The 24549-nt window shown below is 51.2% G+C and overlaps 1 protein-coding gene across 2 annotated transcripts; it reads left to right on the top strand.

Moving 5' to 3' along the window:
• The first annotated feature begins 622 nt into the window (after positions 1–622).
• Positions 623–18869, top strand: DUOX2 (dual oxidase 2). Of its 2 annotated transcripts, XM_047074482.1 has the most exons (34): positions 623–692; positions 947–1036; positions 1293–1457; positions 2022–2209; positions 2388–2589; positions 2720–2886; positions 3288–3348; positions 3499–3595; positions 4023–4113; positions 4657–4759; positions 5316–5479; positions 6078–6253; positions 6471–6589; positions 6930–7067; positions 7286–7399; positions 7592–7794; positions 8104–8289; positions 9224–9449; positions 9529–9622; positions 11266–11457; positions 11708–11712; positions 12209–12278; positions 12696–12779; positions 13328–13506; positions 13648–13878; positions 14057–14156; positions 14849–14898; positions 15165–15292; positions 15525–15678; positions 17082–17314; positions 17538–17696; positions 18044–18199; positions 18304–18432; positions 18747–18869. In XM_047074482.1, exons 1-34 carry the CDS (start codon positions 623–625, stop codon positions 18867–18869), a joined length of 4647 nt encoding a protein of 1548 aa, XP_046930438.1. The 2 variants fall into 2 exon arrangements, with proteins under 2 accessions (XP_046930438.1, XP_046930439.1); XM_047074483.1 differs by lacking the exon at positions 11708–11712 and having other exon boundaries at positions 11266–11453.
• Positions 18870–24549: the final 5680 nt, after the last annotated feature.

A 24549-nucleotide genomic window follows, 5' to 3' on the forward strand; every position in this document is an offset into this window, starting at 1 on the left:
GAGAAGAGGGTGAGAGTGCCATCGGGGAGGCTGGGATCTTCAGAGCTGGGAGGGGAGGGGTGCTGTGTTGGGAAGGTGGAGACAGGGAGGAGAGCAGAGAAGCAAAGATTCCAAGGGAAAAGACTTCTGCCCCAAATGGGGGCCCTAAACCAGAAGTTGGACCGGGGTTTAGGGCATGATCTTCCTATCCCTCCTGTTCTTGCACAGGCACTCACTGCAGAGTATCAACGGCTGCAGGTCAGGGATTCCCAGCAGTTACTGAGCGGTTGGGGATGAGGATTTGAAGCTAGGCACTGGGCTGGGGAGTAGGGGGGGAGCCCTGGAAGGCTGGAGGTGAAGTTCTGCCTGGGACTGATAAACCCCAGAGGACTAGTGCCCGGTGTGTTCCTTTGGTTGGGGTTAGTTCTTCCACCAGGTGGAAAGCGGGGACTGGCATCAGTGCCTACTAGATGTCCTGACAAGAGCGAGGTGGGATGTGGGTCCTTGGTGATGCTCCTTAAAGCTTTGCTCCAGAAGTGAAAACAGCTGGCACCTCCTCACCCTGTGTGGGCTGTAGACATGAGGGACACTAACTCCTTGTCCCTCACATATCACCTCCCACTTCCCAGGCAGCAGGGTCAGCATGCTCTGCGCAAGGCCAAAGGCGGTGGTGCTCCTGGGAGCTCTACTGACTGCATCCCTGGATCCAGCGGGTAAGTATCCAGTGCCCCTAGCTTAGCGAAGTCGCCCAGTACCTCTTGTGGGTGGAGTACCTCTGCAAGATCGGTCAAATCGCAGCGCAGGTCAGCAGGATGGCAAACTTCCTGGCGCAGCTTCAACGCCGTGCAGTGTCGCCTCTTGGGTAGGATTGGGGGCACTCAGGGAGCGGGAGAAGCAGGGACAGAGGCCGCTGGGTCCTCGAGTGGTCGCAGGAAGGCTAGCGCTGAGGAACCACTCTGCCTCACAGGCGGCCAGGACTCACCTGCACTGTCCTGGGAAGTGCAGCGCTATGACGGCTGGTTCAACAACCTGAGGCATCACGAGCTCGGCGCAGCTGGTACGTCCTGTGGTGCGGGTAGGGATGAGGGGGAGGATGGCTAGTGGAGGGCCGGCCCTGGGAGATGAGACCCGGACAAGAGGAGAGAGCGCGCCACCAGCCACCCGGCTGTCTGCCCAGCGAACTCCTATGCACTCCTGGGCCCAGGAAACCCTGGCGGAAAGGGGTCTAGTCAGTGAGGTAGGCATAGGGAGAGGTTTATGTCCTTGTTGGGGACGGAGTGCCCTGACAAAGCCCCGCTCCCTGCTTCCCACAGGCTTCAGACTGCAGCGTCTGGTACCAGCCAATTACGCGGATGGTGTTTATCAGGCTCTGGGGGAGCCGCTGCTGCCCAACCCGCGCCGACTCAGCGACGCCGCCATGCGGGGCACAGCCGGGCAGGCCTCCCGCCGCAACCGCACGGTGCTGGGGGTCTTCTTTGGTGAGAGCAAAGTGGGCGAACACCAGGGTTGACCAGTCACTTGGAGGCTGACCCAACTCCCAGCCATCTCCTCCTCCTCACTAAGCAACACTTCCAGGCGTTCTTTATCTTGGGGGCTTTGGGAGTGTCGGTTTAGGGATATCTGCTTCCCTCATCATTCTCTTACCCGTTACTCCAAATCCAGGAGGATCACTGGACCTCCATTAAAGCCCTTAGGAGCTGAGTCCCCTGCCACCACTCTCCTACTCATATGATTGTATCCTCTTTCCTCCGAAAGAGAAAAGGGGAAAGCAGGATCTGGTGGGAAATGGGAGTTGGTTTGGGGGAGCCCTTATCTTAATTATTATTTGGATTCTCACGCCAATGTTATGAGGTGCGTGGAGAGTGTATGTCCCCACTTGAAAATTAGAAGAAAAAAAAAATTAAAAAAAAATTAGAAGAAAGACCCAGAGCTGGTGGCAGAGCTTAAACTACAACATGTCTTTTGACTCTTGAGAAACCAAGAGAAACTCCCTGCCCATGGGGAGTGGCGATTCTCAACAGTTTGGCCCCCATTGTGGACAGGCTACCACGTGCTGTCCGACCTCGTGAGCGTGGAGACACCTGGCTGCCCAGCCGAGTTCCTCAACATCCACATCCCGCCCGGGGACCCGGTGTTCGACCCGGACCAGCGCGGGGACGTGGTCCTGCCCTTCCAGAGGAGCCGCTGGGACCCTGAAACCGGACAGAGCCCCAGTAACCCCCGGGACCTGGTGAGACGCGGCAGGCAGGGTCGCGGGGGCGGGGCCTGGCAGGGCCGGGCCGGGAGAGGCTCCGTCCCCCCGCTCCCCCCCCCCCCCCCGATGCTGGGCTGGCCCTGGCGCCCCCTTACCCGTCTCAGCTACTCCACCCGCGGCTCACCCTGGGCTCACCCTCCCGGTACCCCCGCAGACCAACGAGGTGACGGGCTGGCTGGACGGCAGCGCCATCTATGGCTCCTCGCACTCCTGGAGCGACGCGCTGCGGAGCTTCTCCGGGGGGCAGCTGGCGTCGGGGCCCGACCCCGCCTTCCCCCGCAACGCGCAAAGCCCCCTGCTCATGTGGACGCCGCCCGACCCCGCCACGGGACAGCGCGGGCCCCGGGGGCTGTATGGTGAGGCCGCGGGGTGGGCTGCGGCGGCCGGGGCGCGCGGCGGGGCGGGCTGGGGGGCGCCGAGGTTGCGCTCCCCGTGGTCACACCGCCGCGCGTCTCTTCCCCTGCGGCCCCACGGCGTCGCGTGCAGCCTTCGGGGCGGAGCGAGGGAACCGCGACCCCTTCCTGCAGGCGCTGGGCCTGCTGTGGTTCCGCTACCACAACGTGTGGGCGCAGCGGCTGGCCCGCGAGCACCCGCGGTGGGGGGACGAGGAGCTGTTTCAGCACGCGCGCAAGAGGGTCATCGCCACCTACCAGGTCAGTCCGCACCCCCTCCCCGCCCCGCCCCTGCCTGCCTGCCTGCTGCGCAGAGCCCTCCATCCTCCGACGGGCAGCCCCCGGAAACGCCCTTTTCCAGGAGGACGCTGCTCCCCAGAACTGGGGCTAGCGTCTAGTCTCGGAGTGGACGTGGAGACGATGAGGAGGCAAAGCGCTGTGATCCTCGAGCCTTTGCTGTGGTTCCTATGTAGCCGCCCTCCTCTGCCATCCCAGGTTCCTTGTGGGGGCCGGGCCTCCGCACCTGTCCTGTTTGAGTTGCCTCCCTCGTGACTGCCCCTGCCTGACCCTCATCTCCCACCGAAGCCTTCCTTGGGCTCGGATCCCTCCCAGGGCGGCTGCTCCAGCGCTTGCCTCCCTTTTTGCCTTCTCTTGTCCCTCAGAACATCGCTCTGTATGAGTGGCTGCCCAGCTTTCTGCAGACAACACCCCCAGAATATACAGGTACAGGAGTTGGGGGGGGGAACACTTGGACTGCGGGGGTGGGGGTGGGGAAGGGAGGGTCAGGATCCGTGGGAGAAAGAAGACAGGTAGATGCATGTGATGGAAGGATGTGATAAGGAGCCTATTTCTCTTATTACCCCTGTTGGGCAGGGTACCGTTCTTTCTTGGACCCCAGCATCTCCCCAGAGTTCCTGGCAGCCTCTGAGCAGTTCTTCTCCACCATGGTGCCTCCTGGCATCTACATGAGGTGAGGGAGGGGCTGGCAGTGGAGGAGGCATAGCACACTGGTAGAGATGAAGAATCAACAGCCTTGGGGGCTTGGGCCTTTTATACAACTCCACAGTAATGGGGGAAGAGAAGCAGAGTTTGGAACCCTGAAATAGGACCCTGGGATAGGAGTTTCAAACTTAACAACTCCTCCTAATGGCTGAACTTTAGCTGCTGAGAGCAGGACTTGTCCAGCAGTTGGGTTATTCTCTTCACTCCTTTCCTTACCACTCTATGTGGACAAAGAGCAACCGATACCTTCAATCCACACACATTGCCAAATCTCTGCTGTGTTCAAAGAAGTTCAGCGCTCCGTCCTGGCCAGACCCCTCTGAGTCCCTCACCCCACTCAACCCCATGTCAGCTTTTCCCTGAGCTCTCATCCCATCCTTGATGCCCCATTTCAGAAATGCCAGCTGTCATTTCCAGATGGTCCTGAACCAGGGTCTTGGCAGCTCCCCAGCTCTCAGAGTCTGCAACAGCTACTGGATTCGGGAGGTCAGCCTGGGGTCTGGGTCAGGGGAAGGTGGGTCAGCGTCAGTCGTGACACACAGGCTGGGAATAGCAACCGTTCCAGTTGCTTTTTTAGGTGTTGCCTCTCCAGGTAGTAGGAAATGAAGGGGAGAATGATCAGAAACTTATCTGGTGGGGCGCCCGGGGGGCTCAGTTGGTTAAGTGTCCTACAGTTGATTTCAGCTTAGTTCATGATCTCAGGATTCGTGAGTTGGAGCCATTAGGCTCTGTGCTGACAGTGTGGAGCCTGCTTGGGATTCTCTTTCTTCTCCATCCCTCCTTCTCTCTCTGCCCTTCTCTCTCTCTCTCTCTCTCTCTCTCTCTCTCAAAATAAATAACTTTGAAAAAAATACTTATAGCTTTGAAAAAAAAACACTTAAGAAAATTATGTGGAGACAATAGCTCAGGAGTCTAGGACTGGCCAAGGGCCCTTAGTCCTGAGGTGCTGCAGTGGTTCAGGGTGACAGGGACCAGGCTTTGGGGAGAGGCCCAAGAGCCTACTTTAAATGTGTTGTTGTCTATTTCCAGAACGCCAATCTGAACAGTGCCCAGGCGGTGAATCACCTGCTGCTGGGAATGGCCTCCCAGATTTCAGAAATGGAAGACAGGATAGTGGTTGAAGATCTGAGGGGTAAGCTTGGGAGCTAGATGGGATAAGGGTCCAGAAGCCTGGGAGCCTGGGGACCCCTCTGGGTTAATCAACAATTAGACCTTAGGGTACCTACAATGCAGGAACACAGATACACATGTTGTAAATAGCCACTAGAAGAAAAAAGCTTTTAACTTTTTTTTTTTTTTTTTTGCTTCATTTAGGTTTAATGTTGCATTTACTCTAAATTACCTATGTCTGAGTATGTAGGGGGAGAGGTGACACCACAATCTCTTGGTACTTAGGTTTCCAAAAGTTTTCTCCAGTCCTGTCTTCAGGCCAAGGAGGTAAAGGACAGGGACTTTACTATTTGGTGACTAGAACAGTCTTGAGTCTCAGGGGAAGATTCTTGCCAGAAAAATTTCCCCTGATCGTACATGGTCACATTGACCCTACGTGGAAGCAAGGTTGATATGGACACATGGTCACAATGTTGGGAGTTCTGGGGGTGAGTAGTGCCAACAACCTAATTCAAGACTGCTGAGCAAAGAAGGGTCAGGAGGATTCAGCCTATAGCCTGGTTCTCTCTCCTTCTCAGATTATTGGCCTGGCCCTGGCAAGTTCTCCCGCACAGACTACGTGGCCAGCAGCATCCAACGTGGCCGAGATATGGGGTTGCCCAGCTATACCCAAGCCCTGAAGGCTTTGGGGTTGGAAACCCCAAAGAACTGGAGTGACATCAACCCCAATGTGGACCCCCAGGTGAGAAACAGTAATGATGGCAATAGCAGCTAAAACTTTCTTGTTTTAAGATCTGTGCACATGTAACTCATTTAATCTACATCAAGAATGTTATAGGGTAGATACAATCATTGTCCTTATTTTACCAATGACATGGTTGGTAAGTCAGTCATAGAGATGGGATTTAAACTCAGTCATCTGATTCCAGAGTATGTTTCTCACCACTACATTGTACCATTCCTACAGGGTGGCCTCAGGGTGATCTCTGTATTGGGTGCCATTGTCCTATTCCTGCAGGATCCTTCCTTATGAAATGGGTGACCTTGAAACTGCTAATTATTAGGGCCAGATAGCCTGGGTGGTGGTGGTCACAGGATATGGCCCACAGGCACCTAGCAGTGGTTTCACCATCAGCAGGGACACGTGGGTCCTCCCACCTGTCTTGCCACCACCTGAGGGGGATGGCCTAGGAAAAGTAGGCTCCTTCAGGCCTGAGCAGCAAGCCAGGCAGCTGATGGAGTCCTGTGTTTAAGAATGGAGCCACAGTGGCTGCCCTCCCCAACACACATGTGCACACACACGTGCACACACATATTCCTCACCTCCTGTGGTGCCCCAGGTGCTGGAGGCCACAGCTGCCCTGTACAACCAGGACCTTTCCCTGCTGGAGCTGCTCCCAGGGGGGTTCTTGGAGAGCCACGGGGACCCAGGGACCCTCTTCAATGCCATCGTCCTTGACCAGTTTGTGCGGCTGCGGGATGGTGACCGCTACTGGTTTGAGAACACCAGGAATGGGTAAGGCCTGCATGAACTTCCGCCTCAGATGCCACTTTGGCTTGGAGCCCCAGGCCCTCTGCCTGTAAGCAGCCCCATGGGCCCTGGATTCCCAACTAGCCTCACCTCCTCTTTAACCCCTCTGTGTCTCTTTCCTCATCTGACTTTCTGGGCCCAATACTGCTGGAGGCTGGCAGCCCTTTCTCATCCCAACTATTCGTGGCTTTCTCCAACTTAGGCTGTTCTCCAGAGAGGAAATTGCAGAAATCAGAAACACCACTCTTTGGGACGTCCTAGTGGCTGTTACCAATGTGGACCCCAGTGCCCTGCAGCCCAATGTCTTTATCTGGCATGATGGTGAGTGGCAATCAGAGAAAGGACCAAGGATGGGGCGAGTCACTTGGTGCTGTCCAGGGAACCAGGTGCCAGGCAGCATTTTCTGTGTGCTGCTGGGAAGCCTGCTTTAGGCTGCCTCCCCCAGTAGGTACTGGACTGGTTTGCAGGCTGCACTCTGTGATCAAACTGGTGTAGGTACTGAGAACAGGATATGTAAAGGGACTTTTTGAGGGGAACCAACTCCAGAGAGGTGGGCCTAGTAAGGAGAAGGGTACCTGGTCCTTTACAGGAGAGAGGGGAAGGTACCTGGCCAACTAATGAGATCCTCAGACTTTAAGGTCTTTTGTGTCCTCTCCCTCAGGTGCACCCTGCCCTCAGCCTCGTCAGCTCACAACTGAAGGCTTGCCCCGCTGTGTGCCCCTGACGGTGATTGACTACTTCGAGGGCAGTGGTCCTGGTTTTGGCATCACCATTGTGGCTCTCTGCTGTCTTCCATTAGGTGAACTCTTCACACCCTCACTCACTGCTTTCCTCCTGGCTGCCACCCTGCCCACAGAATGTCCTTGCCCCTCATGACCTGCTGGTCTGTGGGACTAGCTCTTTGCTACAGTCAAAGCCAGGCTCAGGGGACCTTGTGAAGGGAGGAGCAACAGGACCCTCAGTGAAGCTGCAGGCAAGAGGCTCCCCTCCCCACTGGCTCTTTCTGATCCTTTTCAGTGAGTCTGCTTATCTCTGGGGTCGTGGCCCATTTCCGGGGCCGAGAGCGCAAGAGACTACAGAAGAAAGGCAAAGAGAGTGTGAAGAGAGAAGCAGCCAAAGATGGGGTGTCAGGTGAGATGGGGCTGAAGGGAGAGAGGGAAATGGGGCCCAGATAGGGGCCCCTGAGAGAAAAAGCAGGTTGCAGATGTGGGGAGGAAGCCAGGCTTTGGGGGTGTCTGCTCAGACTGGTAGAGTGGAATTGGTTTGAGGTCAGGGGCCTGGGTACCTCTGCTGAACGTCTCTGCCCAATTGTCCCTTCCCCAGCAATGGAGTGGCCAGGCCCCAGGGAGAAGAGCTATCCCATCACCATCAAGCTGCTCCCAGACCGACGTCTACAGGTCCTAGACAGGCGGCTGTCTGTGCTCCGCACCGTCCAGCTGCAGCCCACACAGAAGGTCAACCTCATCCTGTCCAGCAACCGCGGGCGCCACACCCTTCTGCTCAAGATCCCCAAGGAGTATGATCTGGTATGGCCAGTCTGCCTCCCCTACCTGGAATGCTCCTATATCTCCCCTCTCAGAGCGAGGCCTGTTAGTTCACACTCTCCTCAGCTACAGAGCTCCCCTGTGAAGATGATGCTGGGGAGAGGCTCTCCTTTCAGCTGTCTCCACACTCCATGTGACCCTCCCTTTGACCTGCTCGAGCCATTCACCTGGTTCCAGCCTGGATGCATTGGGAGGCAGTTTTTCTCATCTTCCCTCAACTCAAGGTCCTCTGAGTGGGGGCTGAACCAGACCTGGAGCTCCAAGCACTGACATGGGCTTCCTCCCACCCAGGTGCTGCTGTTTAACTCTGAGGAGGACCGGGGCACCTTTGTTCAGCATCTGCAGGGCTTCTGTGTGCAGTGGACTCTGGGCCTTGACGTGACTGAGTTGGAAGAGAATGAGCTGTTCAGGAGGGCTGTGACCAAGCAGCAGAGGGCCCGTATCCTGGAGATCTTCTTCAGGAACCTCTTTGCCCAGGTGCCATGAGTGTGTCTTTTGGAGACAGGACCTGGCCCAGGGTTGGAGGGAAGCTGGGCTGGACAGGATCCTGAATGGGGTAAACTAAGTTTCTGGTCTGTGTGCTGGAGACAGCGTTGATTGAATCCTAGCATTGCCACTCACTAGCTGTGTGACTTTAGGCCAGTCACATCATCTCTGCTCTGTATCTCCACTTCCTCATCTATAAAACAGTGATTAAAATAGGATCCACTGGCATTCCCAGGTATCCCCCATATGGAATATAGAATAAATAAAATAAAATAAAATAAAATAAAATAAAATAAAATAAAATAAAAGTAATAGGATCCATCACCTTGGGTTGTTGTGAGGATTCAGTGAGATAGTCTACATCAGTGGTTCTCAAAGTGTGGCCTCTGGACCAGCAGCCGCCACCTAACCTGGGAATTTGTTAAAAATATAAATCCCCAGCAGTCTCCACCAAATCCAGCTAATCAGAAGATTGTTTATCTGGCCAGGCCCCTGCCTCCAGGAGACCAAATCAGGCACATAGTAGCCCTGTCTAAATTGACAAGAGAATAAATATATCCCTAGCCTTTTCCTGCCTGTCCACCACTGTCTACTTCATTTCTGTCCCCAGTATAGGGCCTCTCATTTCGCATTTTGAATCCCAAACTTTGTTCCCTCCCATTTCCACCCCCCACCTATAGACCTAGCACCATTCCTAACATATAAAGCTCCTGGATCTTGAGTCCAGGGGAAAAATGGGCTGGCTGCTGGAGATCTGAGTCACTGCCTCAGAGGCCCAGGTCAGAAGTATATCTAAGGATCAGGAGAGCTACAAGGGCTCACTATTTCTGAATTGGACTTTTGGGAGATGTGAAGGGTCACTGGACTGCATTCAGCCCAGGCCTCACCTTCTTCTCTCCTTCCCTCTGCTACTGCCTGAGTGCAGGTGCTGGACATCGACCAGGCGGATGCAGGCACCCTGCCCCTGGACTCATCACAGAAGGTGCGGGAGGCCCTGACTTGTGAGCTGAGCAGAGCTGAGTTTGCCGAGTCCCTGGGCCTCAAGCCCCAGGACATGTTTGTAGAGTCCATGTTCTCTCTTGCTGACAAAGATGGCAATGGCTACCTGTCCTTCCGGGAGTTTCTGGACATCCTGGTGGTCTTCATGAAAGGTAGGGGGAGAGTGGACCACTTCAGGAACCAGCAGTCTTTCAGCACAGAGGTGACCTGAATCCCTCTTTTTCTTCTCAGGCTCCCCAGAGGACAAGTCCCACCTGATGTTCACCATGTATGACCTTGATGCAAATGGCTTCCTCTCCAAGGATGAATTCTTCACCATGATGCGGTATGGAGTGGGCCCTTCCAGTTCTGAGACTCCCTGATATTTGAAACAAAGTCAAATCAGAGGAGGGTAGGTGAGGAGGTTATGTGGCCATCTATTTTGAAAGCCTGGATACTGCATTCTAGATTCTCAGAGCATCCAGCTTCATAAGTTTATCTGGCCAGGCCCCTGCCTCCAGGAGGGTCTATTATCTGCACTGTCTACACGAGCTAGAAAATTCTCCCTCTCTAGTTAAAAACAAACAAACAAACAAACAAACAAACAACCACCAAGCCAGTATGACCAATAGCAAAAGTCTAGTATCCCTTTTGGATGCCTTTGGATCTTTGTAAACTCTTCTACACCATACCTAACACTGGTGCTTTGCGCCGTGAATTAATGGATGGAAGATTAATGACCTTGGTCACTTTTCCTGTATTAATCACTAGGAAATGCAGGAGAAGAAACATGGAAAGTTCCTCTGTATTCCAACCCTTCTTTCTTCTTGCTTCTTAAGTTATTTTTGGTTGTGGTGTGCTGACAAAGACCAGCTTTGAGTGCATAGACTTCTTATTCCTAAAGACACTGTTCTGGTAACAGTGAAAGTCCCCTTCAGCTCCATAAGGACAGGGTTCTTACTTCTCTTTTGTTGCTCACTGAATCCACCTCTTCTGCACTGTGATTGGCACATAGCAGGTATTCAATACATACTTAACGAATCAGATGGGATAAATGAGCAAATGAATAAACCAAATGCATAAAAGAGTGCAGAGTCTTTTACCTTTTCTACCTTAAGCCTTTCCATTTCTTTCTGCATTCCCTCTAACTTCCACATCCCTCTTCCATCCCAGACACCACAACTGGACATGGGCTTCTAAAAGGCTGTGGTGAAGCTGATTGCAGTCCATCCCTCACTGGGTGTGCTATTGCAGGCCCAGACCTGGGTGAGGCTCTCGGGATCTCGGAGAGGGTCCCTGTCCACCAGGGCCAAGCATCCACTTTCTCTTCCTATGTTCAGTTGTAGATCTTGCCCAGTCTCACTTGGATGATGTGTTTTTTAATGGGCTTGCTGTGCCAGGCACACACAGGTCTTTTTTTCTGTTGGATTCACACAAACATGCATGGTTGGCTTGTTTTTGTCCCAAAGGACATCCCAAGAAGAGTATGGCCACTCTGGGTGCTATGAGATTGGGTGTGGAGACAATCCTGCCTGTGCCCTGGGGTGTTGGCACAAGGAAGCAGCAGCCATTGTAGCTACATCTCCTCCCCCAGCATCCAGGCTTCTGTGCCCCCACTGGACTGTGAAAGGGGGAGGCCAGTAGCAGCGTGGGATGCATTAACACAAGAGAGTGGGCAGAGACCCTGCCACACAAGAAGCCCATGGTCATCTGGACATGTCCCTACACTAAATGGACATTGATCCCACCTTTCAACGCCCCCTTGTTTGAGGGCTGCTTTCTCTAATTGGTCAAGGTCACTTTCAATTTCAAACCTGTGGCCACCCCACCCAGCTTAACGTCAACTACAGGCTGGATGAACACCTTCTCAATGCCATTTCCCGGGTCACTGGTAACCACATTAGATAATCTGGGGCCTGCCCCACCGTGCACCTGCCTGAACCTGACCTTGCCAGATGACAGACTGGTGTATCTCTCCTCCTCCCCCAGGTCCTTCATCGAGATCTCCAACAACTGCCTGTCCAAGGCCCAGCTGACTGAGGTGGTAGAGTCCATGTACCGGGAGTCGGGCTTCCAGGATAAGGAGGAGCTGACGTGGGAGGATTTCCACTTCATGCTGCGGGACCATGACAGCGAGCTCCAACGCACTCAGCTCTGCGTCAGAGGTGGAGGTGGAAGTACGTGAGTATGTAAGAAATGGTAGGGGGCACCTGGGTGGCTCAGTCAGTTGACTTTCACTCAGGTTATGATCTCACAGTTCGTGAGTTCAAGCCCCACGTCTGGCTTTGTGCTGACAGCTCAGAGCCTGGAGCCTGCTTTGGATTCTGCGTCTCCCTCTCTCTCTACTCCTCCCCATTCATTCTCTCTCTCTCTCTCTCTTTCTCTCTCTCTCTCAAAATAAATAAACATTAAAAAATTAAAAAAAAAAAAGAAATGGTAGGAGTCAGGGAGGGACGTGTCTTCAAAATGAGAGCTACTGGTGGATAGGAGTCAGGTTTTATTTCTCTTCAAGTCTTTTGTGCCTACTATAGAGCCAGGCACGTGTAGTCAAGGGTGTCACATACATGTGCACTGCACAAACATGCCTACTGAGAGGTCAAGGGTGGTCTGAAATCCAGCCTACATGCCACTTACTAAGCTCATGCACATTGGTCTGGGGTGTAGCTAGTCAGAAGAAGACGTGTTATTTTCTTTATACAAAGGATGCAGGATTGCATCTGCCTGCAGTTTTCTAATTATACCAAGTTACCCCCTTGTTTGCAATGGGTGCCCATTGTGGGCAGTGAGGGGAACAAGGCTGGAACAAGAGATGAGAACATGGCAAAGTCACTGGCAACTGCTGTGGCAGCCTTCCCGGAGAAGAGAGGGGGGCAGTCTACCATTCTTCTACCCTTGTGGGGAAGCCTGTCCAGACTCTTGTTCTTCCCTCCAGGTGTTGGAGACATCTTTAAACCAAACATCAGCTGTCGAGTCTCATTCATCACTCGGACTCCTGGGGAACGGTGAGCAGGAATGGGGGCATTGGCAGGTCCCCTTGTCCAGGTCCCCTGAAGAGAAATGAAGGAAGTAGGGCTGGCTGAATCAGTTCCTGGGACCAGATATTTTTCCTCTGAAAGTAGCTCTTAGTACATAATTGATCCTGGCCCAAATTCCAGCTGCTTCCCTCATGCCATGTGGCTCAGGATCCTAGCTGTCTCCCTGACACTTCAAGACAGAATCCTTCTGTAAGACAGATGACCGCATCATATTCATTCTGCCTTGCCTCTCCTACCTGGCTTCTCTCTGACCAGTTTTATGGGCAGGTTCTGTGGGCAGGGGTGGGTTCCAGGATTCATCCCCATCCTCTGAAGTTCTGACCTGGTGATTCTTCTCCTGGCTGCAAAGACAAGGGGAGAATGAGCCCATTTTTCCTTTCTCAGATCCTGCTCTCAGGAACTAGGGCTCCCTGCCTCAGAAGCCCCAGAGCTGGGAGGTCCAGTGCTGAAGAAGAGGTTTGGCAAAAAGTAAGTATTTTCTAGACCCCCAGGCCCAAGGAAACATGGGGAGAAGTCTCAGAGTCTCTGGGCCCTGCCCACCCTTCCTGGACACACAAGGGACCATCCTGTGTCTCGTTCTATGTGTCTCTGACTGATTGGTGAGCCATAGAGTCAAATAATTTTTCAACATCTTCCAACCTCTGCACCCTAACCTTCAGGAAAGGGCCCTGGCACTCAGATGCAATACCAAGATGGCAGTAAGGGCTCTCCTGGCTCCTGCCTGCTTTGGGCACATCAGTGAGGCCCGTTCAGGGAGCACCAAGAGGGAAGGACAGAACACACAGGAGGAAGATGAGGTGGAGTAGGGGGAAGACAGAAGAGCGGGTGGATGGAGCAAATAAAGATGAGCGCTGAAAGTTGGGGGAGGGTAGGAGTCTACTCCCCAAATGCTGTTTCCTTCATCTGTTCTGGCCCATCCTGACCCCTGCCAGGTTATCATGTCTCCTTCATGGGGTGGCATTTAGGGGAGGTCAGGGTGCCCTGGTCTCACGGCCAGCTGCCTCCCGTTGCTGCAGGACAGTGGTGCCCCCTCCCCGGCTGTACACGGAGGCACTGAAGGAGAAGATGCAGCGGGGCCCCCTGGCCCAGAAGCTGCGACAGTACAAGCGCTTTGTGGAGAACTACCTGCGGCACATCATGTGCGTGGCGGTCTTCTCTGCCATCTGTGCTGGCCTGTTTGCAGAGCGTGCCTACTGTAAGAGTTTCAGCTTGTGGGTGGTGGGAAGGGGCATGTAGAGCCTTCTGGCTGCTCTTCCCACTGGAGCCCAGGCGTTCTGACCCAGGCCAGGGACCCCAGCCTCTGTGCCATGCTGATCCACCCACACCCCCTCTCCAGATTATGCCTTTGCCTCACCACCCTCGGGCATCGCACAGACCACTTTTGTGGGCATCATCCTGTCCCGGGGCACGGCCGCCAGCATCTCCTTCATGTTCTCCTACATCCTGCTCACCATGTGCCGCAACCTCATCACCTTCCTGCGCGAGACCTTCCTCAACCGCTACATACCCTTCGACGCCGCCGTGGACTTCCATCGCTGGATCGCCATGGCTGCCGTTGTCCTGGCCAGTCAGTGGCTCCTGGGAATCCTCCCCATTGTTGCATTCCCCTGGGTCTAGCTGTGGGGGGAAGAGTGAGGAGATTGCAGCTACATAGACTCCCATCTCTCCTCCCTGTGCCTCCTCTGTTCCTCAGGGTGGGAGATAGAGTTGGCCCTGGGTGGCATCTCTAACAGAGTCTCTTTCAGTTTTGCACAGTGCTGGCCATGCAGTCAATGTCTTCATCTTCTCAGTCAGCCCCCTCAGCCTGCTGGCCTGTGTCTTTCCCAACGTCTTTGTGAATGATGGGTCAGTTCTGGGGAGGGTTCCCCCATGGGACATTTGGGGCAGGCCAAAGGGTATAATAGAAAAGATATAGATGGCCCTCAATACTCTACTCTCACTGAATGAGAGTGAAGAGCCTGCTGGGGATGCTGAGAGGTGACCTCCTTGCCCTGGAAGGAAGTGGCCATGATTAGCCAGGCAAGATGTTTGGGAGATGAATTAGAGACTGTTTCCCACATGTACCTAACACAGAACTTGGAATCTTAGCCTACCATTCATTCACTGGGCAAACATTCATGGAGTATATCATACATGACCATCCAGGTGCCAGAGAATAGACATGCTAGATTCATGCAGTCATTCAGCAAATACTTGTTGAGTATTTACTACAAGCCTAGCATTGTTTGAGCATAGGGATTAGAACAATGAGCAGAACCACACCCTTGCCCTCATGGAGCTTACAGAATGTGAACCGAGCACCCAAGGAAGCAAATAGCAGTAAGAGAGTTCAAGATAATGCAGAAGGAAGAATTGCCAAGAAAGCAGAGGGTGGAACTGTGGGTGGCTGGGTGCCATGTTCCTTGGATGGATCCCTGGCCATCTGAGTGGAGGCCCAGTAACCTCAGCAGTCAGGGCCAGCAGAAGCAGAATCACATTGTGACAGTGGGGAAGCCAATCCTGCCCCAGCTAGAAGCTCATATACCTTTGCCCTACAGGTCCCAGCTTCCCCAAAAGTTCTACTGGTGGTTCTTCGAGACAGTCCCAGGTAGGGAGTAGGGGTGTATGTGGGGCCTGGGGGTTCTATCTGAGGACCTCTGTTTGTCTTCATCTTCCCATGAATACATACTTGTCTAGTAGTCGTGGTTCCCTTTCTAGTCTCCAGGACAAGCCTCAGCTGCAGCCCCAGCAGACAAGCTGTTCTGGGGGCCAGGGAGATCAGAGAAGGAGGGTAGACTGGGGGATTGCTGTCATATTCTCAGCCCATGCTGAGGTCCCAAAAGTATTCTCTGACCCTGTCCCCGCTGCCCCCAGGCATGACAGGGGTGCTCCTGCTCGTGGTCCTGGCCATCATGTATGTGTTCGCCTCCCACCACTTCCGGCGCCGTAGCTTCCGGGGCTTCTGGCTGACCCACCACCTCTACATCCTGCTCTATGTGTTGGTAAGGGATTCTCTGGGCAGGGCCAGTCCACGGGGGCAGGGATGAGCACTCATAATGGGGGTAGGGAGCAGGCTTAATTGGACCTGAGAGCAGAGACCCCAGCCTCTGAAGTCTATGGTGGCTTTATCCACCCAGCCCAGGCCCAGGGTCCGGGCAAGAAGTGTCTGGGCAAGGGAGGGTGCAGGGAGGGGCCCGGCTGGGCCTGAGCTGTACTAACTGGCCACGTCTCCAGCTCATCATCCACGGCAGCTTCGGCCTGATCCAGCTGCCCCGTTTCCACATCTACTTCCTGGTCCCAGCACTAATCTATGCGGGGGACAAGCTGGTGAGCCTGAGCCGGAAGAAGGTGGAGATCAGCGTGGTGAAGGCGGAGCTGCTGCCTTCAGGTACCAGGCCCAACATGACCCCAGGTGGGGGGCATTGGAAGTCGACTCATGGGACATGTGGAGATAGCTCCACAGGCCTCCAGACCCCCATCAGGCCTTTTAATAATCTGTCGGGGACCCCTGCAGCTTTCCTGATACAAATGGAGCCCAGAAAGGGCTGTGTTGCCCCCAGGAGGACTTGCAAACAATGAGAAGTGACCATGAGAAGAGGCAGCTGAAAGGCATTTAAGGACAACACAGACCCCCTTGTGTGTGGTCTGGGTGCTCCCCAGGGAACTATCTATACCCCTCCCACCCCCTCCTCCTAGAATAGCCCCCCTTCAGAGATGGGCAATTGGCCCAGATTTCAAGAGTCTATTATTTTTTAGTTGTTTTTTGTTTTTTTGTCTTTTGTGGTTTCTTTTTAGAGTTTATTTATTTAGAGAGAGAGAAAGCATGAGCAGGGGAGGGGCAGAGAGAAAGGGAGAGAGAGAGAATCCCAAGCAGGCTCCTCACTGACAGTGCAGGGCTTGAACCCACGAACCACGAGATCATGACATAAACTGAAACCAAGAGTCAGACACCTAACCAACTGAGCTATCCAGTTGCCCCTGAGAGTCAATTTTTGAGAGTTTATGTTGGCTAAAGTGAGGATTCACACCACTGTAGAGGCTGGCAGAAGATGGTTTTAGGTGTTGTGGGAACATCTAATCTTCAGGATTAACATAGTAAGAAAATTAATCTCATTTCAACTTTATGTCCATTGAGATTACTTAAGGACAAAAACCTCAGCATGTTATTAGTATGCTTTTTGCACTTCCCAGTATTTGCAAATCAACTTTTTTTTTTTTAAATGAAGAAAGAACAGGCCTGAGGCTCAGCTGTGGTCTTGCACACCACACAGTATCCAGCTAAAATTTGATAAAATACGGTGCCTTCTATTTACAATACATGATACTGGTTTTCCACCTGTCTGAGTGATCTGAAGTTTGTCAAGGTAAATCATATTGAAAAATTAAGTCAATATGAAGAAAAACATTAGATAAACAGTAGTGCAGAGATGCACAGAAGTGGCCTATCCAAAGGTAATTCTCATATGGTGGAGGTTTGGTAAACTGTGAGATGGTCCCTGGGGAAATAGGTCCTCTGACCTGTAGGCTGATATTCAGGATAGTAGCATAGGGGCCTGGATGTTTCACAGGAATAAGGAGTGGAGAGGAGAGTAGCTGGAACAAGGAGCAGAGAAATCTAATTCTTGGGTTACCCAGGAAAGAGAGAAGGGGACCCTCTGACTCCTACCTCCAGGAGCTCCACTTGTTCAGACCATATGTGTAGAGTAGACAAGGTATCTGGGGTATCTGCCAGTCCTCGGGTACTGGAAGCAAGCCTTCTGATCCCTGCCCTTGCCTGCCCATGACTCCCAGGAGTGACTCACCTGCAATTCCAACGGCCCCAAGGCTTTGAGTACAAGTCAGGACAGTGGGTGCGGATTGCCTGTCTGACTCTGGGGACCAACGAGTACCACCCATTTACACTGACTTCTGCGCCCCATGAGGACACGCTCAGCCTTCACATCCGGGCAGCAGGGCCCTGGACCACTCGCCTCAGGGAGATCTACTCACCTCCAATGGGCGACGGCTGTTCCAGATACCCAAAGGTGCCTGCCACCAGGAACCACTTTTTGGTCTCCAGCATTGGCAAAGGGTCCCCACTCTCCCCTACCCTGAGACTAGAAGCTCCAGCCAGCACAAGGCCAGGCTGGGGTGCCTGAGAAGAGGCTCTGTGGTTCCTGTAGCTCTCTTCTCCCTGTCCTATACCCATTTCTAACCTCAGATCTGGGGCCAGACCAAGCTCATCTCTTCTCCCTCTTTGGTTGGCAGCTGTACCTCGATGGGCCATTTGGAGAGGGCCACCAGGAGTGGCATAAATTTGAGGTGTCCGTGCTGGTGGGAGGGGGCATTGGGGTCACCCCCTTTGCCTCAATCCTCAAAGACCTGGTCTTCAAGTCATCGTTGGGCAGCCAAATGCTCTGTAAAAAGGTGAGTGTCTCTCTCCCATTCTTAGAAGGAATGGGACAGACTGCCTGATTGTGTCCCCACATCACAGCAGAGTAATATGAGTAAAAGCCCCTGGCCCCTAGGCACTGAGTCTGCAGGAGCTATTCATACACATGCCCACATGCCCAACATTTGAAGGAGGGTAGGACGTATAGACAGAAGGACCTCTGCTGGGGTCTGCTGGTTAAAAGACTTAGATCAGGCTTGTGGGGCTGCCAGAGATTTGGAGTCTGTGGGTGGTCTGAGGCTTTCCAGCCTCTCAGGTGAAGTCATCTGGGGTGGATGAAACTTGAGCTGAGCTGTCTTGAGCTCCAGCAATGTGTCCCCAGATCTACTTCATCTGGGTGACACGGACCCAGCGGCAGTTTGAGTGGCTGGCTGACATCATCCGGGAGGTGGAAGAGAATGACTGCCAGGACCTGGTGTCCGTGCACATCTACATCACCCAGCTGGCTGAGAAGTTTGACCTCAGGACCACCATGCTGGTATGTCAGGGCCGGTCAGGCAGGGTAGGTATGTGGGCCACCATCTAGACTAAGAGCTGACCCTGGCTCTGACTGTGACATTCCTCCTCTACTCCCTCTCCCAGTACATCTGTGAGCGACACTTCCAGAAGGTGCTGAACCGGAGTCTGTTCACAGGCCTGCGTTCCATCACGCACTTTGGCCGCCCCCCCTTCGAGCTCTTCTTCAAATCCCTGCAGGAGGTCCACCCACAGGTCAGCCCCACCCCCACCTGTCCTGAAACCCTGGCCTTCCCCTGCCAGGATATCCTGGACTTTAAGCACCCGACAGCTATAATCTGAGTGGAGAACCATCCCATGCTAGCTCCAGGATGGGGTCAGGTGTTGGAGGAAGGCCTCAAACCCTCCCTACCCCCGACTGCCCCTAGCTCAAGCCTCCTCCTCAGAGCCAGAGGTCAATGCTTTAGTCGTTCCAGCAGGCTTGAGAAGCAGCTTCCTCCCAAGGGGTGATAATCTTAAGCCTGCAGGCCTCTCCTCTATGCAATCACTCCCTGCAACACACTTGACAGGTACGGAAGATTGGAGTGTTCAGCTGTGGCCCTCCAGGAATGACCAAGAATGTAGAGAAGGCCTGTCAGCTCATCAACAGGCAGGACCAGGCCCACTTCATGCATCACTATGAGAACTTCTGAGAACCTCTTAGAACTTCCTGGTTCCTGTTTCCCCCTCTGTGGACCAGCCCTGCCAGCAGTTTCTCTGTTAGAATCCACTTCGGGCCTCAGCTAGAAAGCTGGAAGAGTTCCTCCCCCATATCCCCATCTGTCCTATTCTCTGACAAGGTAGAGAAGACCCCTCCAGCTCAAGCAACACCAGGCTATGGCAAACAAAGGAGAGTAGGGACAGCCTCTGCCCTGTGACATCTGTAGAGGTGAAGAGATACAATAGCATTTGCCTCTGATAGGTCCCATGTCCCTATTTTCCTTGCACAACATCAATGTACTGTTTTGGTATTTTCTTGGCTTAGGCATTTGAGGGATGATGGAGTGGGGATAACTAAGGTGAAGAGAGGGCTAAGTGAAAATCTCCTCAGAGCTCAGTTCATAGAAGCCATGATGCTTAGAATCTGGATGATCAAACTGTCTCTATTCAGTCTCTGGGGTCTTGCTCCTCCAGTTCCACCCCCGACCCCTTCTTGCTCCTAAAGGGTCAGGAACACTGAATAATAACCAGGGAACAAAGATGCCTCCCTAGTCCTGATGTTCCTGCTGTCAACCAGCAATGCCTGCTGCTATGACTTTTCCATGGCCCTTCTCTGAGCCTGTGGAGCAGCACCTGGGCTCTGAGACCAAGGGAATCCAACCTGTCTGCCAGACATCCAAAGCTCCCACCCAGTTCCCCACTTCCACAAGCGTGGGGTGACCAGCCGTCATGGTTTGCCCAGGACTCTCCCAGTTTTACCAGTGATAGCCTCTTGTCACAGGAAAGCCCTCAATCCCAGGTAAATCAGACAAAGCTGGTCACCTTACATAGGAGGCAACCTGGGATGTCACCTCCATACTAGGCTCTATAAGACACTTCCTTTTCCTTCTGCAACTGTTTCCTAAAAAGCTGAGCTTTAATTATTTTTTTAAATTTAAGTATAATTTTCAGGGGTGCCTGGGTGGCTCAGTCGGTTAAGCATCTGACTTCAGCTCAGGTTATGATCTCACAGTCCGTGAGTTCGAGCCCTGCATGGGGCTCTGTGCTGACAGCTCAGAGCCTGGAGCCTGTTTTGGATTCTGTGTCTCCCTCTCTCCCTGCCCCTCCCCTGCTCATGCTCTGTCTCTCTCTGTCTCAAAAATAAATAAAAACATTTTAAAAACTTAAAATAAAATAAAATTTAAGTATAATTTTCATATGGCAAGGTGTATAAATCTTCAAGTTATATGTACATGTGTTAACACTAACCAAGTCAAGATAGAGAACATTTCAACCACCTTAGAAACTTCCTTTGTACCCCTTCCAGTCAGTCTCCCCCAACCAGTAGAAGCAATCACTGGTGTGATTTCTGTTACTCCAGATTAGTTTTGGTCATACTGAAGGTACCCTTTGGAAACTGGCTTCTTTCAGCACAATGTCATTGTGATTCATCCATGTTGTTGTATGTATCAGTAGTTTATTCATTTTTATTGCTGAGTTGTATTTCACTGTAGAGATGTCCCAAATGTTTATCCATTCTCCTATTGATGCACATTGGGTTGTTTCTAGTTTTTGATAATTCTGAATAAATCTTCAATGACCATTCTTGCACTTGTCTTTGTTCATGCACTTTGTAATGCCCTCATTCCTTTTGGATATATATATCTGGACATAATGTACTCATTCCTCTTGGGTATATACTTAGGGTGGAATTGCTGAATCACAGAGTTCTCTAGCCAATAAGACCTGTGGCAGGGAGAGTTTCTGCCCATCTCCACATCCCTACCCCAGGCTCATCTTCTCATTGGTCCTACCCAACCTCTTCTGACAAGCCAAATGCCTTTGGCTCCCAACCCTCTATATTGAAGGAATCTCTGACAGAACTGGAAGAATGCTGGATCAGAGACCCAGATTCTGGTCCCAACTATACTCCTAAGTAGTTACAGAGGAAAATCCCTTAACTTCTCTGAGCCTACTTCCTCATGTATACCTCTATATGGGTATTAGGAAGTCAGATAGCAATAATAGCCCAGAAAGTGATACAGATGAGAAAATGTATGTGTTGTGTGCCAGTCTCAGCCTACTGATAATCAGTGCTGTAGCTGGACCAGCCCTTGTGGGTTTTTCTTATGATTGTAAGACACCCTCAGCAATCCATCAGGAGACTTTGAAAGATATGAGGTTTATTACTTATAAGTGGTGGAAATTATATGGTGTACCTGGGGCCACACAATGAGGTCATGTCTCAGGCTTAGGTTTCTGCTTCTATTGAGGTAGAGGATGGGTGCTTAGGGTTTTGCAGGCTCACTCTTTATTGGTGAGTTTAAAATATAAGAGTGGAGAGGGTGCCTGCCTGGCTGGGTTGGTGGGTGGAGCATGTGACCCTTGATCTCAGGGTTGTGAGTTTGAGACCCATGTTAGGTATAGAGATTACTTACAAATAAAATATTAAAAAAAAACATAAGAGTGGGAATTGAGAATGCAGGAAGACAGGAAACAAGCAGCTCAAATGGTTAGTTACCAAACAAAATCAACCAAGATTTCTAAAACCATGGAGCCTAGAGTGGTGAGGGGATGGGGTGCAGTGCAGCCTGGCTCTTTATCTAGTCATGTGGCTGGCAATGTATTTATTCCAGATAGCCATTTTTAAGTGAGTGCCTCTTTTCCCCCCTTATTTATTGAGAAATAATTAGCACATATTACTGTATAAGTTTAAGGAGTATAGCATAATGGTTTGATTTACATATATTGTGAAGCAATTACCACAATAGCTTCAGCCTAACATTCAGCACCTCGTATAACTATGATAAAAAGAAAAGAAGAAAAGAAAAAATAATTTTTTTTTTCTCCTGGTGATGCAAACTCTTAGGATTTACTCTCTTCACATCTTTCCTATAGATCATTCATCAGTGTTAGCTACAGTCATGTTGTACCTTATATCCCTAGTACTGACTCATCTTATAACTGGAAGTTTGTACCTTTTGACCACCTTCCTCCAATTCTCCCTCCCCACCCCACCTCTTTTAATCACATGTCTGATCTCTTTTTCTATGAGTTTGCTTTTTTTGGTATTCCATATGTAGGTGAAATCATACAGTACTTTTCTTTCTCTGTGCGACTTATTTCACTTGGCATAATGCCTTCAAGATCCATTCATGTTATTATCACAAATGGTAGGATTTCCTCATTTTTTATGACTGCATAATATTATATATATACATACATTATATATATATATATATATATATATACACATATATATATACACATAGCACAACTTCTTTATGCACTTATCCATTGATAGACACTTGTGTTGTTTTTATGTCTTGGCTAATGTAAATAATGCTTCTATGAACATGAAAGTGCAGATGCTATATATATATATATATTTAATTTTTTTTAACATTTTTTTTTTTTGAGATAGAGCACAAGCCAGGGAGGGGCAGAGAGAGACACAGAATCCCAAGCAGGCTCCAGGCTTGGAGCTGCCAGCACAGAGTCTAACATGGGGCTCGAACCCACAAACTGTGAGATCATGACCTGAGCCGAAGTCGGATGCTTAACCCACTGAGCCACCCAGGCACCCAACAGATACCTTTTCATGTTAGTGTTTTTGTTTCCTTTAGATACATTCCCAGAAGTGGAATAGCGGGATCATATGGTAGTTCTGTGTTTAATTTTTTGAGGATCTTCCATACTGTTTTCCACAGTGGCCGCACCAAATTACAATCCCACCAACGGTGCACAAGGGCTCCCTTTCTCCACAGTCATGCCAGCATTTACTATCTCTTATCTTTTTGATGATGGTCATTCTAACAGGCGTGAGGTTTTAGTGTGCTTTTCCTTAATGACTAGTGATATTGAGCAGCTTTTCATGTACCTATTGATCTTCTGTAGGTCTTCTTTGGTCCTTTGACCATTTTTTAATGCCTGAGCAATCAAAAGTTAAGTCAGGAACTTGCATTAAAGAGAAAAAAAAGAAAAGGAAGAAAGGAGGAAGGAAGGAAGGAAGGTGGGAGGGAAGGAAGGAAAGTAGATCAGGGATTGCACTATAATATGAGAAAATATATTTGCAATAGGTGGTGATAATTAATCTACCTATTTATTTTTTATTTTTTTAATGTTTATTTATTTTTGAGACAGAGAGAGACAGAGCATGAGCAGGGAAGGGGCAGAGAGAGAGGGAGACACAGAATGTGAAGCAGGCTCCAGGCTCCGAGCTGTCAGCACAGAGCCCGATACAGGGCTCGAACTCATGAACTGTGAGATCATGACCTGAGCTGAAGTCGGACGCTTAACTGACTGAGCCACCCAGGCGCCCCTAATCTACCTATTTATTAACAGCATCATGCTTACTGGGCCTCCAGCCCTCCTGCTCCTCACCAGGTGCACAACCAGTTATTAATCCTAAACTCTAGTCCCTTAAGTCTCGACCTTAGCTTATTCCCAAATCTGGCCCATCGGTGCCTGACTTATTTCTTTTTAAAGACTGCTCAAAGTATTTATCTGCCTCACCTTAATTCACCTCTCCTTTCCAAACTAGAGAATGTTGTTGATATGGCTGTCATGATTATCCATAACGCTCTCTATTCAGTCCTACCCTACCTGACATGCTAGGGTCTGAGGATCTCCTGAAGACTCCATGATCACTCTTGCCCAGACACCAGACCATGCCAAATACATGTCCAGCTGGACAGAGGGATGTGCCTTCATGATCTTGAATAGCCTCAGGTGACACAGCCTGACTCCGGGCTCCAGCCAGGTTCTATATATTAACCCTATGCATAGATTCATGTGATTTGGCTACTCACCTTGCCCAGATTCCCAGAAAGCCATTTGTTGCTGGGATAAGCGTAGGGGCTCCTGGGATAGATAAGCCAGGAATAGGCAGCCACCAGGCAATGTGCCTTTGGGTTGAGAAAAATGAGGTCACTGACTACATAAGTGGGTGTAGGGGAGAGGATAGACTCTGGAAAGTTGGGTAAATGAGAGAGGCCACAAAAATGTCTCAGAAAAAGAGGACTGGGGAAAGGTGACTTAGAGGAAATTCGTGGAAACATTAGCACTACCAGTGTGAAAGAGAACAAACCTTCTCTATGTCAGGTCACAGATGTTGATCTCAGGCCGTGGGACAAAGCCCAACCCAGATTCTGCCTTGAAGGGAGAGAGGTGAGGATGAAAATGGAACAGGGATAGAGAAGGAATCAGGTAGGTTGGATGGCAATGGGATTGGGGATGGAGAAGATGAGGGTGAGGATGAGATTGGATGGAAGAGATTTGGGGTCAGGTGGGAAGGGAGTGGACAAGATGAGGAGGCGCTGAGGCTGAGCTCTGTAGGAAAGGAATGAAGGCTAGCTCTTTGCCTCTTTTGCCAACTTTCCAGACTGAGCTTCTGCCCCAACTGAGAGAGGAGAAAGTTGACAAGATGTGGAAAACTTCCTACTCATTTGCTAAGGATTTTCAAGTAAGTGGAGCCAACCTAGCAAAGTAGTTAAAAGTAAGGGCTCTTGAGTCAAATTGGGTTTAAGACCCAGCTGGGTGACCTTGAGGGGTGCCTGAGTGGCTCGGTCATTTAAATATCTGACTTTTGGTTTCAGCTCAGGTCATGATCTCACGGTTTGTGGGTTTGAGCCCTGCATTGGGTTCTGCACTGACAGCATGGAGCTGCTTGGGATTCTCTCTCCTATTCCCTTT

The sequence above is a fragment of the Lynx rufus genome, unplaced genomic scaffold, assembly GCF_022079265.1.
Source record: "Lynx rufus isolate CCGP_SWC_20201006 ecotype Redwood Valley unplaced genomic scaffold, mLynRuf1.p SCAF_13, whole genome shotgun sequence".
NCBI classification, from domain to species: domain Eukaryota; kingdom Metazoa; phylum Chordata; class Mammalia; order Carnivora; family Felidae; genus Lynx; species Lynx rufus.